The sequence below is a fragment of the Aplidium turbinatum genome, chromosome 9 (assembly GCF_918807975.1).
Source record: "Aplidium turbinatum chromosome 9, kaAplTurb1.1, whole genome shotgun sequence".
Classification (NCBI taxonomy): Eukaryota; Metazoa; Chordata; class Ascidiacea; order Aplousobranchia; family Polyclinidae; genus Aplidium; species Aplidium turbinatum.
In genome coordinates this window covers 6530806-6546317 of record NC_137480.1, presented here as the reverse complement: position 1 = coordinate 6546317, position 15512 = coordinate 6530806, and the positions used below count along the sequence as shown (strand labels likewise).

Genomic DNA, 15512 nt, shown 5'->3' with positions numbered 1-15512 from the left:
TTTTAATGAAAAAACTTGTTTATACAGTAAACGATAAAGACCGTTTCATGAAGATTGGGGCAAAATGTACTAGTAATTTTATTAAATTTTAATTTATTTTATTTGTTATACAGTGTTAGAGTGGACTTAGAAATGATAAATTAAAAAAATATATTATTTTTCAAATTTTTTCACAGCCTTCTTGAAAAAGGCTCATTGTCCACTGCATTTACCATTGCCCCCAGGTTGGGAAGCCCTGGATTACAACGTGGCTGAAACCAGTTGTGTATAGAATTTTCTACTCTGAAAATTTTGATATATATAAATACTTTAGGTAGGGTTTAAACTTGTCAAGTTGTTAAAAGAATTACAAACTTTGAAACCGAATTTCGAGGCCCCTGGACGTTGAGGCCCTAGGCTTCAGCCTGCCAAGCCTATTGGTAAATCCGGCCCTGGTCACAGCCAGTTATGAAATGCAAGAAATTTTCTGATATTCAATAGCTTGATTGACGGTTTACTATTAGTAGGGTTGGGCAAACAACATTACTTTTTTCACAAGGAGTGTTTTTTATGGCCATTTTTCACGCTGATTACAAATTCGTTGAAATTTTTGATCTATGATGATGTTTTAGGTTGGTAAAATGCAAAAATTCAAACTGGCCGCCAAATTTACGCATTTTTCAGATAAAATTTGATAATTATGTCTTACTAGGTCATGTAATATGTCAATTTTTATGTTTTCAGGGTCACTGATATCGAATATGAGGTCAAAACAGTGATACATGATGGCTTTATACAGTTATAGCTAAAACTGTGCATTTTTTATTGAAAAATACTTACTTTTTAATTTCGGAATCATTTTTGAGTTGATTAAAACATTTTTACTGCCAAGTAAATTACCCGATGGAAGATACATCCTCGGTCGCATGTTACCATGTATGCAAAACAAAGAGAGGACAAAAACAACTGACACCAGTAGATAGCAGCAAAATAGTTGTAACTGAAATTTGCAAAGATAATCTGAACTTTCGTACATCTTCATATTCTTTGACTTCTACAGTGATCGTTTCCCAAAAGTCAAGGTCAGAGAAAGTTGCAATACTCAACCAAAATGAAGCCAGAAAAAATAGTGCGATGTACAGTGCAACGTTTTTCGGATTATAAAGTTAGTGCTGCAGATTTAGCCGGTATAATAGTACAAACTGCTAACTTAATATTTGATCAAAACTGGGAGTTGAGCACTGAAGAAAATGAAGAAGGTGATGATGGATCGGATTCTGAAAGCCAAGAACTAATCTCTTCGCTTCCAAGCGGAAGCTCCGAAGCCGAGACACCTGCACAAAAACGACGAAAATGTACCAAAGATATGACCTTCGTTTTCCCGAGTAGGAGAACTCTCAACAGGTATTTGGAGGATGCCTCACATATGAATTTGGAGATGGTCGCTAATATACTTCTAGAGAAAGGAGATAGTGTTGTACTGTCCGCCTCGATGACACTACTAAAGCGGCCGGCCATTGGTTGTATGATGTAAAGGCCGACCACATTACAATATCGGAACCCAGTCGAGACAGACGTAACGCGACTACTGGTTACACAGAAAATTTAAGTCACGCAGGAGCAGATGGCGCCGCAGCATACGAGTAGCCTACAAGCTTAAATGCTTGGCAGCATTGTCAAATTCAACCGTTGATGAAATCAAGGGTGCCATTGATTTTTGAATGTCCGACAGGGCAGGTGACTGTACCACGCTCTTGCAACATCTAGGTATTGAAGCGGAGAAGATGATAAAATGCTGTGCCCATGTAATTTTGGGAATTGACCATGCTTGCGATAAGGTTTTTCGTAATATAGAGCAAAAGATTGGTGTTCAGAAATTACTACACGTATCTGCTGGTGAGAAAGTATTCACATCTCCCAGCACCAGCGTCCATACTTTGGCACAGATAGCAATCGCCAAATTGATGTCGCCTAGCCACGCTGCACATTCATTATCACTTTATAATGATTATAAAAATTGGATGGATGCTCATGGGATTAAACACGACGGTTTCAAAGGCTTTACTGGAAATCATTTTGGGCGTATCGCGAAAATAGGCAGGGAATGCTTGAGTCGCCGTCAGTCAATATTCGATTTCTTCGACGCTATTGTTGATCCTAATGCCAACAAACTACTACTCGCAGTTTCCACGTACATCCAAAAAGATTGGTTCTTGTGTTGTGCTGAGGTTTACCGAATGCTTGGTGATGAGCTGATTATGCCTCTGATGGGACTGCTTGGTATTGATAAACGTGAAGATGACACGGGTAGTGAGAGAACTTGGGAAGGTGTCAGGTCGTTTTTCGATAAGAAAATACCAGAAATTAGAGCCAAGCAAGAGGAGTGCATGAACGCGGAGAGGAGTTAAGTCCGATTGTATGGTGCTGCACTGAATGAAGTTCTAGATGCAATGGACAGACATTTGTCCGAGATGAACTTTTTTGCAGGTCAAAGTAGTGACGACGTCAAATTGAAACATGCACCACTGACAAATTTAGGATGCGAATCCGAATTCGCCAAACTTGATAACTGTATAACTTTCAGTGGTGGATCGACCACAGTGAGAGCTCATTCCAGGAAGAATGTAGTTTCAACGGATAAATTGCTCATGGATTCGTCGTTTACAGATCTCAGTGAAGATGAGAAGTCGAAGAAATGGAAATGGGCAAGGTGCTCAGAAGAAGTTACCCAGGCGAAAAATCTTGAACAAGACTTTATTGTTAAGTTAAAAACAAGTCAACAACTTGCGCTTCTGAAGAAGCAAGAAGCGAAGAAGAAGAAAATGTCCAAAGTGCTACTGGTACTTGCGGAGTGTAAGAAGCATGGAGGTTCGGCGACTCCAAATACCCTTGACTCTCTTGATAGACTTAATGAATCACAACTGCTCAAGGAAATTGGTTACCTTAGATCGACAGTGGCGCCCGATATATGCCAAAAGCGTAGAGTTAAATGTGCTGACGGTATAAAAACATTCACGTTTGAGAAGTTCAGTGTAGACGAACTGAAAACATCCATCAGAAATGCTATCAAGCCAGAAGACAATGTTTCTGTTTGATGTCGATATCTTGCTGAAAAAAGTTCTTTGAAATTCAAAGGACTCTTGTAGAAACAAAGTTGTTGAGATGCTGGTACCCAAATGTTGAAGTGAAAATTAAAGTAGCTTATGGAAATTTATATCTTAATTCTGCTCACACTTCTGTGCAAATTTTATTGCAATATGTATCTGGAGCGGTCCAGTTGACCTGAGCGAGTTTAAAAACATGATTATCGATATCAGTGACCCTGAAAACATAAAAATTGACATATTGCATGACCTAGTAAGCAGTGGCGCCGGCAGGGGGGGGGCAGGCGGGGCAGCTGCCCCCCCAATGTTTTGGGCATCATCTTTTTAATTTTTTTTTTTATTAATACATATTAATATTTTTTTTTTAATATTTGGATCCCAACCTCAAGTAAGTCAACTCAAGTTGCAGGGGGGGGGGGGGGGGTAAAGCTCTCTCTTTAAAAAAAGTATGCAAAACCTTGATGACTAAATTGTACAGTAGATTAAAAGATTTTCTACAGAAGCAAAGATATAGACTTTTTAAAGTTTTAACTAACGTCACATTGATGTAGAAAAATAACAACCTGTTAAAATTTTGATCCCTCACACTCCCATGACTTCTTCCGCGCGCATTTTGGCATTGGTTGCTTGCAGTGATTCTTTCACTTAAACAAAACGTTTCGTTTCAGCAGTTTTGCGTTGTTCGATTCTTAAGTTGTAAAGGAGACTCAATTTCTCCAATATTTATCATTTATGTTTCTTCTTTAATCTCAGCAGAGGACGCCGCACAAATTATTATATTTATTCGTATGTTTTTTTAAGATTGGACTATCAAAGAGGAAGTGCTTGGCATCATAACCCTAAAAGGAAGGACTAGATGCATAGATATGTAGGCTACAATGCCTTTAAAAAGTTTTGCCTTGAAACAAAGTTGCCTTTGTGGAAGTTGATGTCAATTACAACCGATGGAGCAAAATCAATGGTAGGCAATGAAAACGGTTTGGTTGCCTTGTGCCGAAATGATGATGATTTTCCGGATTTCTTGCAGTATCATTGTATAATCCACCAACAAGTACTGTACACTGTACAGCAAACGACTAAACACAAAGGAGAAAATGGAAGTTGCATTAAAAATTGTCAATTCAATTAGGGCGAGGGCCCTACAGCGACATCTTTTCAAGCAGAAGTTTGAGAGAAAAGAACTTTTGCTAGCCTACATACGGATGTAAGATGGCTCAGTAACAACAAATTTTTGCAAAGATTCCGAGATCTATTACAAGACATCAAAGCATTTCTTCACAATAGGGGTGATGACTACGCCAAATTAGATGATTTAGCTCGGCTAAATGACTTGGCTTTTCTGGATGATTTTACTGGCAGGTTAAGTGCTTTAAATTTGCAGTTGCAAGGGAAGAGCAAATCAATCAGTTAATTGATCAGCGCTATTGGTGCTTTTAACCCTTAGAAGGTTGGGTTTCTGGAGTTTTGATCAGTTTGGGGGGGGGGCTGTCGATTCTTCTTATGCTTTAGTAGTGATATCTCTGTTATTTTTTAAGGCACGGTTTCAAAATTTGGGATTTACTTTGTAAAATTATTCACGCTGAGCATATCCGAAAATTAAAACTATGTGAATTTTGAACTGCTCATATACGTTGAAATGTTGAGGTGACTTACGACTTTTGGATCGACGTCTCTTTTCCTGTATCAACGTCGCATATAAACCATGGTGAGAACAAAAGGTCCACACATACAGCCAATTCCCTTCACGCTGTGAAACAATTAGGATTTTAACGAGACATGGGCGAAATTAATTACTTTCATCCAGCTGGTGGGAAAATTTTGAACAATAGGCTAGAATATGAAATATTTCAGAGGATGTGCTAAGAAATGCCTTATATCTCTCAATTTATAACCTTTATTCCTCAAAATTTCAGCTCAATAGAGGTGAATAAAAGTTAGGAAAATTCAAGAAATCTCGTAGTCGCAGCTTCAGTGGTTTTAGAGATGCAGCTGTTGATACAAAAAAGTTGAATTGACAGCCCTCCCCCCCAACCTTCAAAGGGTTAAGATGCAAATCCCGTCATTGATCTCCGATATTGAAGAAAAACGATTTACTTTTTTCTCAAACATCAAAAACCATTTGCAAAACTACGCTCACAGTATATGAAATCCTGAGAAATACGTTGCTGAAATACATGTAGTTTCTTATGAATTTGAAGTTAGAATTAGTGATTTTAAAAAGATTGAAGAAATAGTTGAATACGTGTCATACCCGTTCAAGCCGGATTTAAACGTGTCCACTATTTCTCGTTAAATCAGTGAAGTATTTTCGTTGGAAAGTGGTGCAGTTGAAATGGAAATATTGGCAATAAAGGCCGATGTCTTTTTCAAGGCTTGGCCATCTGAAAACGATTTCTGGAAGTTTGTTGGTAAAAAATACCACAATATCAAAAAATGTTCCGTGTACATCCATTCTTGTTTTGGTTCAACTTATTTATGTGAATCTGCATTTTCATTTATGAACACAATCAAAACAAAACAACGATCTCTGCTAACGGGCTGTCACTTGAGCGATGGTTTAATGTTGTCTCGGACAGGATACAAACCTGAATATGAAATGTTGGTGAAAGATATGATGACCCAAATATCTCATTAACTTAGTTAAGATTAAAGTAAATTTTGTATCGTTCTCTTAGTCTTTGTTTTTCCTTTTTTTATTGGGCTTTTGAGTTAACTCGAACTTGAAAACACTGCTTACAATGTTGGTAATATTCGGTAAAAATCACTTGTTGTAATATTCTTGCTGGCTGTCGATCGCGAGTTTTTAATAAATTTTCGAGGTGATCGCAATGGAAGGCAGGTTGGCCACCCCTGTTCTAAGTGAAAACAACGATAAATATAGCCTGACAGAAAGTCCTGCTTCACGCAACGGAATTGCGCATCTCTTTGTCCTGGTATCTCGGTAAGTACCGTATCTATCAAACAAGCATTTTCTAAAGAGCCACGCAAATTGATTTGAACCACAGAGCATTGCAGAAATGTTGACTTATATGCCAGGAATTTCCAAACGTTTTCAAAAATACTTTGAAAAGAAATTTGATGACTCTGTTGTTCTTGCATTGTGTTCTTGTTGATTGCCACGTAATTGGTTACCTTACAATATACAACTTCAAAGCTTAGGCCGAATTTTAAGGACAAAAATGAGTGAACAATTTAATGCCACCTACCAAGACTAGAGAAATGAGGCCAATGGCTTCAAAACCTTGCACAACTCTGGTTCAAACGGTATAAAACTGTAGGTAACTCCCTTTACAGTAAGACATAAATAATCTTTCAATCAAGGGTTTAATTTACGGTTTTTACGCCTAAGTAAGAGCTAAAGTAGGCCTAATTTTCAGGTAAAACTTTATCTTCTAGCCTACCTGTAGCCTATGATTTTACATCATAAACTATTTATCAGTATAATTTTTTTAATTTCAGAGATGTGCGCTTTCTGCCTTCCACAACCTTCAACGATTCACTTTGTTTCTACTGCCTGGATCGGTCCATGATTATACCGCATCGTAAAGTTTGTGATGGAGTCATAGACTGTGCCGATTTGACAGACGAGTGCTTGTGTGAGGGAGAACTGCCAAAAGTGTGTGATAATGTGGTGTTGAAAAGTATAGCCACCATGTGAGTTACTGAGTTGTTAGATTTGCACTATCACCTTTCAAGCTTATTACGTATTCATGGCAATGGATCAGTCAAGGCATCTGAACATTAATTACACATGTCGCTTATCATGATTTTTATTTTGATTTAGTTATAACTTATAACTCAAGATTCTTTTGTTTGTCGAAATCTAAAAATGCAAATGTTGTTGTTTTATCTATTTTTTCAAGTTTGTGGTACAACACGTGAACCCTTCATAAAAGCTCTAAAAAAATTTGGTATAAAATAGCTAAACTTTTAACTTCATAGACATGCACCGAATTTCTAGTAGCCTACGTTTAAAGTGGTGTAGCCTACAAGTCGGATAAATCTCTGTTTTGCAATAAATGTTAGGTCCAACTGAACAAATGAAACTAGATTTGAATATGTTTCTATCACACTTAATTCACTCGGAGGTGTTCAATTCCTTTAGAAAGACCGACACTTCCTGTTCCATTGGACAAGTGTCATGTGGAGATGGTAGTTGTATAAACCGCACTTCAGTTTGTGATTCTGTTGCTGACTGTCTAGATAGTAGAGATGAGAGGTACAGTAATTGTTTTGAGCCATTTCATGCTTTAACCTTCAGATAGCAGTTCATGCTAACTGAAACGGCCACTGTTTGCCCTTCATAACAGATGAGCCATTTCATGCTTTAAACTTTTCTGTTGTACCAAGGGCAAATAGTAGCCATTCAGTACTAAACGATAAATAGCAAGATTAATGACTGTCTCATGAAAACGACTTTAAAAAAGTGAAAGTATGAAAAATACTGTGTTTTATCAAATATATACTGGTAAAAATTGGGGACGTATTGAAATGGTTGTGGCTACAATTGTACAGTACATCAAACGCACAATCTGTGAAGTGAATAAATTGGATGACAAAGCTAAAAATTTGAATGATTTGCTATTTTTACATGTCAAAAACTTTCAGTTTTGCCTTGTTTTCTTTTATACAGAAACGAATATTGCGGGGTAACTTTAAAATGTGAGAACGCCAAGGCAGTTAACAGTGGTCAAGAATGCAGGTTTGGAAAACACATTTGTCAATACAATGATCAATCTTAGAGTTTTTGCTCATTCTAATTTTACTAACAAACAAATAAATAATAAATTTTAATACATTTTGTTGTTGCCTTATGTTTAATGCAAGAATATCGTTTTTGAAAAATGTACAAATAAGTTTAGAATATGCTGTTGCACTTCAAATATGTACAATTAGAAAAATATGAGCTTGCCCAAAATTGTTATCTGTGGTGTATTATGAGACAAATGACAAAAGAAATCGAGGATTGCTTTGAGTCAAAAAAAACTAGCGCTGTCTTTCTAGATCTTACACCTGCCTACGATACCGTGTGGCACCACGGCCTAACTTACAAGTTGCTTCGCCGGCTTTCAAACCGACATATGGTCCATATGATCATGATCATGGAACTTGCCATCGTTGTCGTCGTGTGACCATCTTGGGCCGAGAGTCTATCCTTTTACTACCCCAGATTCACGATGTTCTGGAACTATGCTGGAAGGCTACCAGGGAGTAGCCACTCTTTGGCTTCATCACTCAAGTCACGTAGACATTCCAATCCATTAGGTGGCTTGGAGATGGTGCAATCGCTGATGAAGATGGTGCAATCCTCATTGATGCATAGTTGACTGGAAAAGCCTGACGGCCGTACGGAAACGATTGAGGCGCACCCACGCCTGTCTTTGTAGCGTCAGTCCGGTGGAACGAGTGTCGCCATCGGAAATAAACGAATGGAGTCTGGTGGTGTTTGACTTCCATTGAGAGTTGATTAATGGTTGGCTCAATTGGCCGCAGATATGTTTTATCCATCAGGTTCGTTGAGCAGTAGTTGAGCGACTGGCACAAATGGATGTCTTGCTTTTAGTCGATGGTGTGCTCTCTTGGGAGAGCAGAGATCTTGGAATGGAGAGGATGGTTAGGCTCCAATGCCCGTCGACCGAGAAACAAAAAGGCTTCTTCACGACGAAGTTCAGTGGACTGGATGCCAGCAAGAATGGGAAAATTGTCTAATGGTGTGGGACGCAGGCACCCGGTAAGTGTACGCTGTTGATGGCAGTGTTGATGTTGTGACAGTGAACACTGCGGCACCAAACAGGTGCACAGTACATTGCTGAGAAGTAGACAAGTGCGAGAGTTGCTATACGCAAAGTATCAGTTCTCGCTCCTCAGCAATGTTACATATTTGAAAAGCAATGTTTGAAAAAACTGGGGCACCATAAAATTAATTTGTTTTAAATTATATGAGCTTACATATGACATAACATGGTAATTTGCTACTGAAAGTAACATGCATTGCATCTAACTATACTTACAAGACTGAATTTATAGCTATCATTGTCACAGTGCAATGTTAAATATTTGGAAAACAATGTTTTGAAAAGATCCGAACCTGATAAAATTTAATGTTTTAAGTTTTATAAGCTTACATATGGCATGACATGGTAGTTTAATACCCAAAGTAACAAGCTTTCTTTTGCCACAGTGCAATGTTAAATCTTTGGCACACGGCGTTTAGAAAAATTCCGGGCCCCTAAAATGGGCTCAGGTCCAAAAGTACCCCCTGCATCCCTTGTCAATGCTACTGCTGCGTCCACACCATTGGACAATCTTTCTATTCTTGTTAACATCAAACCTGCTGAGCTTCATTGCGAAGAAACCACTCAGTCGACCATCTTCTCCATCCCAAGATCTCTGCTCTCCCAAACGAGCAACCCAGTCGACTGAAATCAAGACATCCATTGGGCCAGTCGCTCAACGAACCTGATGGCCAAAACATATCTGCGGCTAAGTTGGCGGACAATAAATGGAACTCGAGCAACACCAGACTCCATTTGTTCATTTCCAATGCCGTCACCAGCTTTATCAGTTTGACAGTACAAAGACAGGCGTGGGTGCGCCTCAACCGTCTCCGTGCGGGCATCGGGCTTTTTCGCTCTGCCATGCACCAATGGGAAATAGCTTCTTTCTCTTCTTGTGAATGTGGTGCCAAGGAACAGACCGCAGGCCATATTATTAACGAATGCACCATCTTCAAGCCACCTAATGGCTTGGAAGGTCTGCATGTCTTGGATGATGAAACCAAAGAGTGGCTGCTTTTTAGTAGCGTTCCAGCCTAGTCCTGAAACATCGTGAATCTGGGGTGGTAAAAGGACATACCCTCGGGGGTGAAACCTATTTCGTCCCCTGAAAATATCGAGAAAAAAATACAATAGAGCCAAAGTCGCTGATCGGAGTTGCCGCAAACATTTCATAATTTTTCCCTTAAAAAAAATCGAGAAAAAAATACAGAAGTGCCGAAGTTGCTGATCGAAGTTGCCGTTGCCGGAGTTGACGAAACAGTTGACCAGTTGGGTTAGGGTCAGCTGCCACACTAGAATGATCTATTCACTTCCAACTAACATTTCTAGACAAAATTACATTGAAAAAGTCTCACTTATTTTGTGGTGGCCCATAAAAATTCAATGATTAATTCGAGGGGAAAATTTTAAAATGTTTGGGGAAACTCCGATCAGCGACTTCGGCTTTGTTCTATTTTTCTCTCGATCTTTCTAGGGGAAGAAATCGGAGGAAGAAGTGTTTAGGGAACAAAATAGGTTGCATCCGACCTTCGGCCCCAGAGGCTCACACGACAACTAGCCTACATAAGGAATCTTTCATGAGTGAAATACAGTAGGCCTAATGGCCAAAGACATCAATATTTTAACCAAAAAATGTTTAAATGAACACTACAGAAGAATTCAAATAAACAATATTTTAGTTAGTCTCTTAAACATGAACCGAATTAAATCTTATTGGTAAGCAACACGTGATCACGTGTAGCCTAGCGGTGTTAGAGTGTCTTTTAACTGCTTTCAGTTGAATAGTGGGAAACAAAGCTTCGTCGGTCTATGATAATTTTTATATTTCTGCATGAAATAAAAACCTCCCCGCCTGACCATTCATCTATGCAAAATTTCCAAACAAAATTGTCAAAACAAGTGTTCCAAATCACTGCATGAAACCTTCCATTGCAACTTTTAAGATGTCAGACTTCTTGCTCCAACAACATCGACGTACTTTGTGGAGGAAAAGAGGAATGTACATCATCATTTAATGGTACATCAGAGGAATGTGGATGCCATGAGGAGGAGTGTTTCACAAAATGCATGAATGCTTCGCTTCATCGTTGCGTTATGACTGAAGAAACAGAACCTAATCAAATCCTAAACGATCGGATATGTTTAGTTAGTGTAAGTTACATTGTTTTATCAGTTTCTGATTACAACTAATTATTGCAGATCGTTAGATTAATTGGATTTTCATTACCTCAAGCTGTTCTATCTTATCTTTTATGCATATTCAGTTTAAATTCTCAGCTTATATTAATCGGTATCACTCAACATTACTTTTTCTTGTGAAACACAGAAGAAAAGCAGTATGTTGACACTTTCTTTTGCATTGCTGCATAAAACATAAGTTTACTCACTAGTGCAGGTGGCATACAAGCTTCCTAAACTAAACAATAGGTTGGGTCATGGATACGGTTTGTAAGAAAAACACATCAAGATGTCTCATAAATACACAGTTTTATTGCAGATAGTATTTAAAGTGTGTTACAGAACAATTTTTGGCAATTTTTAGGACCGTACTTCGTTTTTGAGCGGGTCCGATATCGACATAGTCATAATCGAATTGACTGCAAAGCAAATCTGTGACGGAGTGATTGATTGCACTTATAATAAAGTGGACGAGGAAGCTTGCGATGACAGATTTCGTTGTCTTGCTGAAGGTTTAATCAGCATTCCTGCAAACAAAGTTTGTGACGGTGTTTATGATTGTGATGACAAATCAGATGAAGACAAAAAAGTTTGCACCCATCGGTTCTACTGTCCTGCTCTTCAAGAAACAAAAGTGAGCCATTACTACATTCTTCTTTCAAAACTAACGTAATAATAATAATAATGTTATGGTTTTATTTATTGTCGCTCTACAACAGCTAAGGTCTTTTAGCGACAGGGCTCATTTTTAATTTATATCAGGTTTACGATGTTATCACATTATCACCCGACTCATTCTCAGTGCGCTATGCACGATAGAACACAATCGTTACCGTTTTTAAAGCCTTCGGTTTGACCCGACCTGGAATCGATCTCAGATCTACCAGCACCAGAGCCGAAGGCGAAACCACTCGGCCACTGAGCTAGTTCAAAATTAACGTATGAAAAACGCTGGACTGAAAACCACAATAAAAGTCGTGTGGTAAATTTGTAACTTATTTAACTCGTGCTTTAGAGCACTGCGCTGCTTGTAGGTTTACGCTCAATTAGTGTTCCGCGTTTCTGCCTTCACCGCTTTGCCTTCCTTTTTTAGTTCTACAACACTAGCGTTCTATTGTGTATTTGTCACCAGCTCAGTGGCCGAGTGGTTTCGCCTTCGGCTCTGGTGCTGGTAGATCTGAGATCGATTCCAGGTCAGGTCAAACCGAAGACATTAAAAACGGTACCGATTGTGTTCTTTCTTGCATAACGCAGTGAGAATAAATCGGGTAATAATGTGATTACATCGTAAACCTGATATAAAATTAAACATGAGCCCTGTCGCTAAAAGACCTTAGCTGTTGTAGAGCTACAATAAATAAAACCATAACATTATTATTATTATTATTGTGTATTTGTCAGTCCTTGTAACTGCTAGTTTTAGCTAGCTTAGTTTGTAAGTTATTTAATTTTGTATTATTATCTCTCTCTCTCTTTGTTTCAGAACTGTGTTATGGATGTGTCAATTCTTAGTTTATTAAAGCCTAATTAATGCATGTAATTCTTGAGCTTGTTATGGTCAGTTTAAGTCGCTATTACAGGTTGAAAAGATAAGTGAAGACTAGTAAAATCTTTCTGGTCCTTCAAGCCTAGCCCACGATGTTGCAGCCTGGTAATTGTTAAAAAGCGAAATGCAGTTGTTTGATAAAGCAGCTGAAGCTGGTAAAGTGACCCTGTTTTAATTGCAATTTGGCTAGACATCAAAATATAAATTGGCTTGCTAGCCAAACAATTGGAATGCTGCAATAATGGGTGTGTCCAGGGAAAGACAATCTTGCTTTTATAATATTTAAAGTTGTTAAAATGTTTGCAACGTCTATTCAGTAGCAAAACATATCGTGCAGATATCAATTGAAAATAAATTTGTTTGTGATTTGAACACCAATTGTGATGACGATTCTGACGAAATGGGATGCTCTTCTGATGGAAGATTTTACTGCGAAAGTAAAAGTCCTTTATTTGTACCCAAAGATAAAGTAAGTTTTTCCAATCTTAATCAAGTATGAAACATAATGTTCATCTTTATGACAAATTATGATAAAGTAGACCAAAAAGCTTCATCAACTTACCAATGTCATACCGAAGCTCTTTTTAAAAAAAGGGGACGGTTAAGAAGATGTTTTCTTAAGTTTATTTCTCCAAGCCGCATTAACAGATCGTTGTGCTAATTTGTGGATGCTGTACTGGCAACTATCAATGGTTACGTAAGCGTTTGCTTGAGCTTGAATGCAAAGTTTTAACATTTTACTGGTTCCCCATCCTAGCTAACCTACACTCGTTACAATTAGATTTTAAAGCTTTATGTTCGATGTAAATTTATGATGTGGTTATGGGTAAGAATCCTCCACTAAAAATCCCCCCTGGCAAATACTCTTTTATAAAAATTTATTTTGATAAGTAAATCCCTCAGTAACTATTTAGGCCTACTTTGGTCTAGAAAATGCAATATACTTTGTTATGCAATATAGTTCTCATGTAAGAAAGTCACACAGAAGGAATTGAACTGATACTTCACCCTTCTAATGTCACCAGATATTTGATGGTCATCAAGATTGCAGTGATGCAAGTGATGAATGTCCAACCACAGCGGAAACAAGAAACGAAGATTTTTTTTCTTCCAGATACCAACTCATAGCAAACCCGATTCTTCGTGGTCTTGTATGGGTAATGGGACTAACGGCGTTCACAGGGAATATGGTATGTTGATTGACTTAAGAGAGTATAGTTTTATTTTGACGAGAAAAAGAAGCAATTTAACACAATTGTTTGGAAATGTAATGTAGCACGATAATACGATTTAGTTGTAAGATAACTGTGACCATGCTGTGACATATAAACAAAACGAGATGAACAAGACATCTCTGCGGCTACTTGGGCGTACCATAAATGGAATTCTGAATGGAGGTCAAGCACCACCAGACTCCATTCATTCATCCCCGACGCCGACACACGCCCCATCGGCTTGACACTACAGAGACAGGCATGGGTGCGCCTCAACCGTCTCCGTACGGACGTCGGGCTTTTCCGCTCAACCATGCACCAATGGGGAATGGCTTTTTCCTCCTCCTGTGAATGTGGTGCCGAGGAACAGACCGCAGACCACATCATCAATGACTGTACCATCTTCAAGCCACCTAACGGAGTGGAAGGTTTGCGTGTCATGGATGATGAAATTAAAGACCGGCTGCTCTCTAGCAGCCTTCCAGTGTAGTCCGGGAGCATCGTGAATCTGGGGTTGTAAAAGGATAGACCCTCGGCCCCAGAAGCTCAGACGACGACGACGAAAACGAGATGTAACAACTAACATTCCATTCAAGCATGTTTTTCATTGTTTTTTAATCTGTCAACCCTAATATGTTATTTGCAATGTGATCAATTTCAATCTTTCGTATTTCCAATGCAAAGAAAATACAAAATATAGTCTTTTATTAAGTAATATCTTGTTTTTTTCTGGTGATTACAACCTAGACTACCACAAGATGTTAGCAATGGTAACTAGCTTTATTTCTAGACTTTTTATCAGTCAGCACGACTGACTATATAATGAATGCTTTAAAACCTTATGATCTTATTTGAGCATGAGATGATAATGTCACCATTATTCCAAGTCTTCGGCACTAACAAGAGTAGGGTGACCAGTTTCTTTCCCTGTGCCACCTTTTCTTCAGCAACTATACCCATCAATTGATAGAGGGTAGAGGTGAGCGGTGTTTTTTCAACAATCAGCTTAAGCGGGGAGTCGAACCAGGACAGTATGACTAGAAAGCAAGCTCCCTACCCGCTGCTCCAAGCCACCAATATATCATCTAGTAGCCTACTGTTTGATGACTATTTTGTTACTTTTTATCAACGTTGAAATAACCGATTATACTGTTTTAGGTTGTTGTATGTACAAAAATAAAGACTATGTCAAAAATGTTCGAAAGATCAAGCTCTATTTCACTGCGTACAAATCACATGCTGCTACTCAACCTGGCAATCGCAGATCTTCTTATGGGAATATACCTCATCATGCTTGGCATAGCGGGAGTTGTATATGATGGAGTATTTTGCCTTCATCAGCTCCACTGGTTGTCTAGCTCGGTTTGCACAGCGATGGGCGTGCTGGTTGTGCTTTCAAGTGAAGCATCAGTGATCACCATGATCCTGTTAACCTCATGCCGCTTGTATGTTGTTTTGAAGGTATGTAACGAATTAAGAGTTTGATCTCTAAATCAATGCCATTCAAGAGAATATCAACGTTTTAAAAATTATTTTGGGAAACAGAAAGAGTTCTAGGCTATAATTTTTCATGGGTCTCTGTTAATATATATTCAGAAAGTTCAACTTTAAACATATCAGAAATCGATGAAAAATCCATTAGCGGGAAGATTTTTATCTGCCCGTCGACTATTTTCTATCTGAACAACAGGAAAGCATAAAGGGTGAGCTGAAA

At 38.5% G+C, this 15512-nt stretch overlaps 1 protein-coding gene across 1 annotated transcript in view; it reads left to right on the top strand.

Moving 5' to 3' along the window:
• Positions 1-15512, top strand: part of LOC145776627 (uncharacterized) — a 46176-nt gene that overhangs the window by 12101 nt on the left and 18563 nt on the right. The window contains exons 4-11 of the mRNA XM_082587857.1: positions 6543-6729; positions 7172-7302; positions 7717-7785; positions 10804-11011; positions 11403-11672; positions 12922-13053; positions 13610-13774; positions 14957-15259. Of these exons, the coding sequence (XP_082443983.1) occupies positions 6543-6729; positions 7172-7302; positions 7717-7785; positions 10804-11011; positions 11403-11672; positions 12922-13053; positions 13610-13774; positions 14957-15259 (1465 nt within the window). The remainder of the gene's footprint in view (positions 1-6542; positions 6730-7171; positions 7303-7716; positions 7786-10803; positions 11012-11402; positions 11673-12921; positions 13054-13609; positions 13775-14956; positions 15260-15512) is intronic.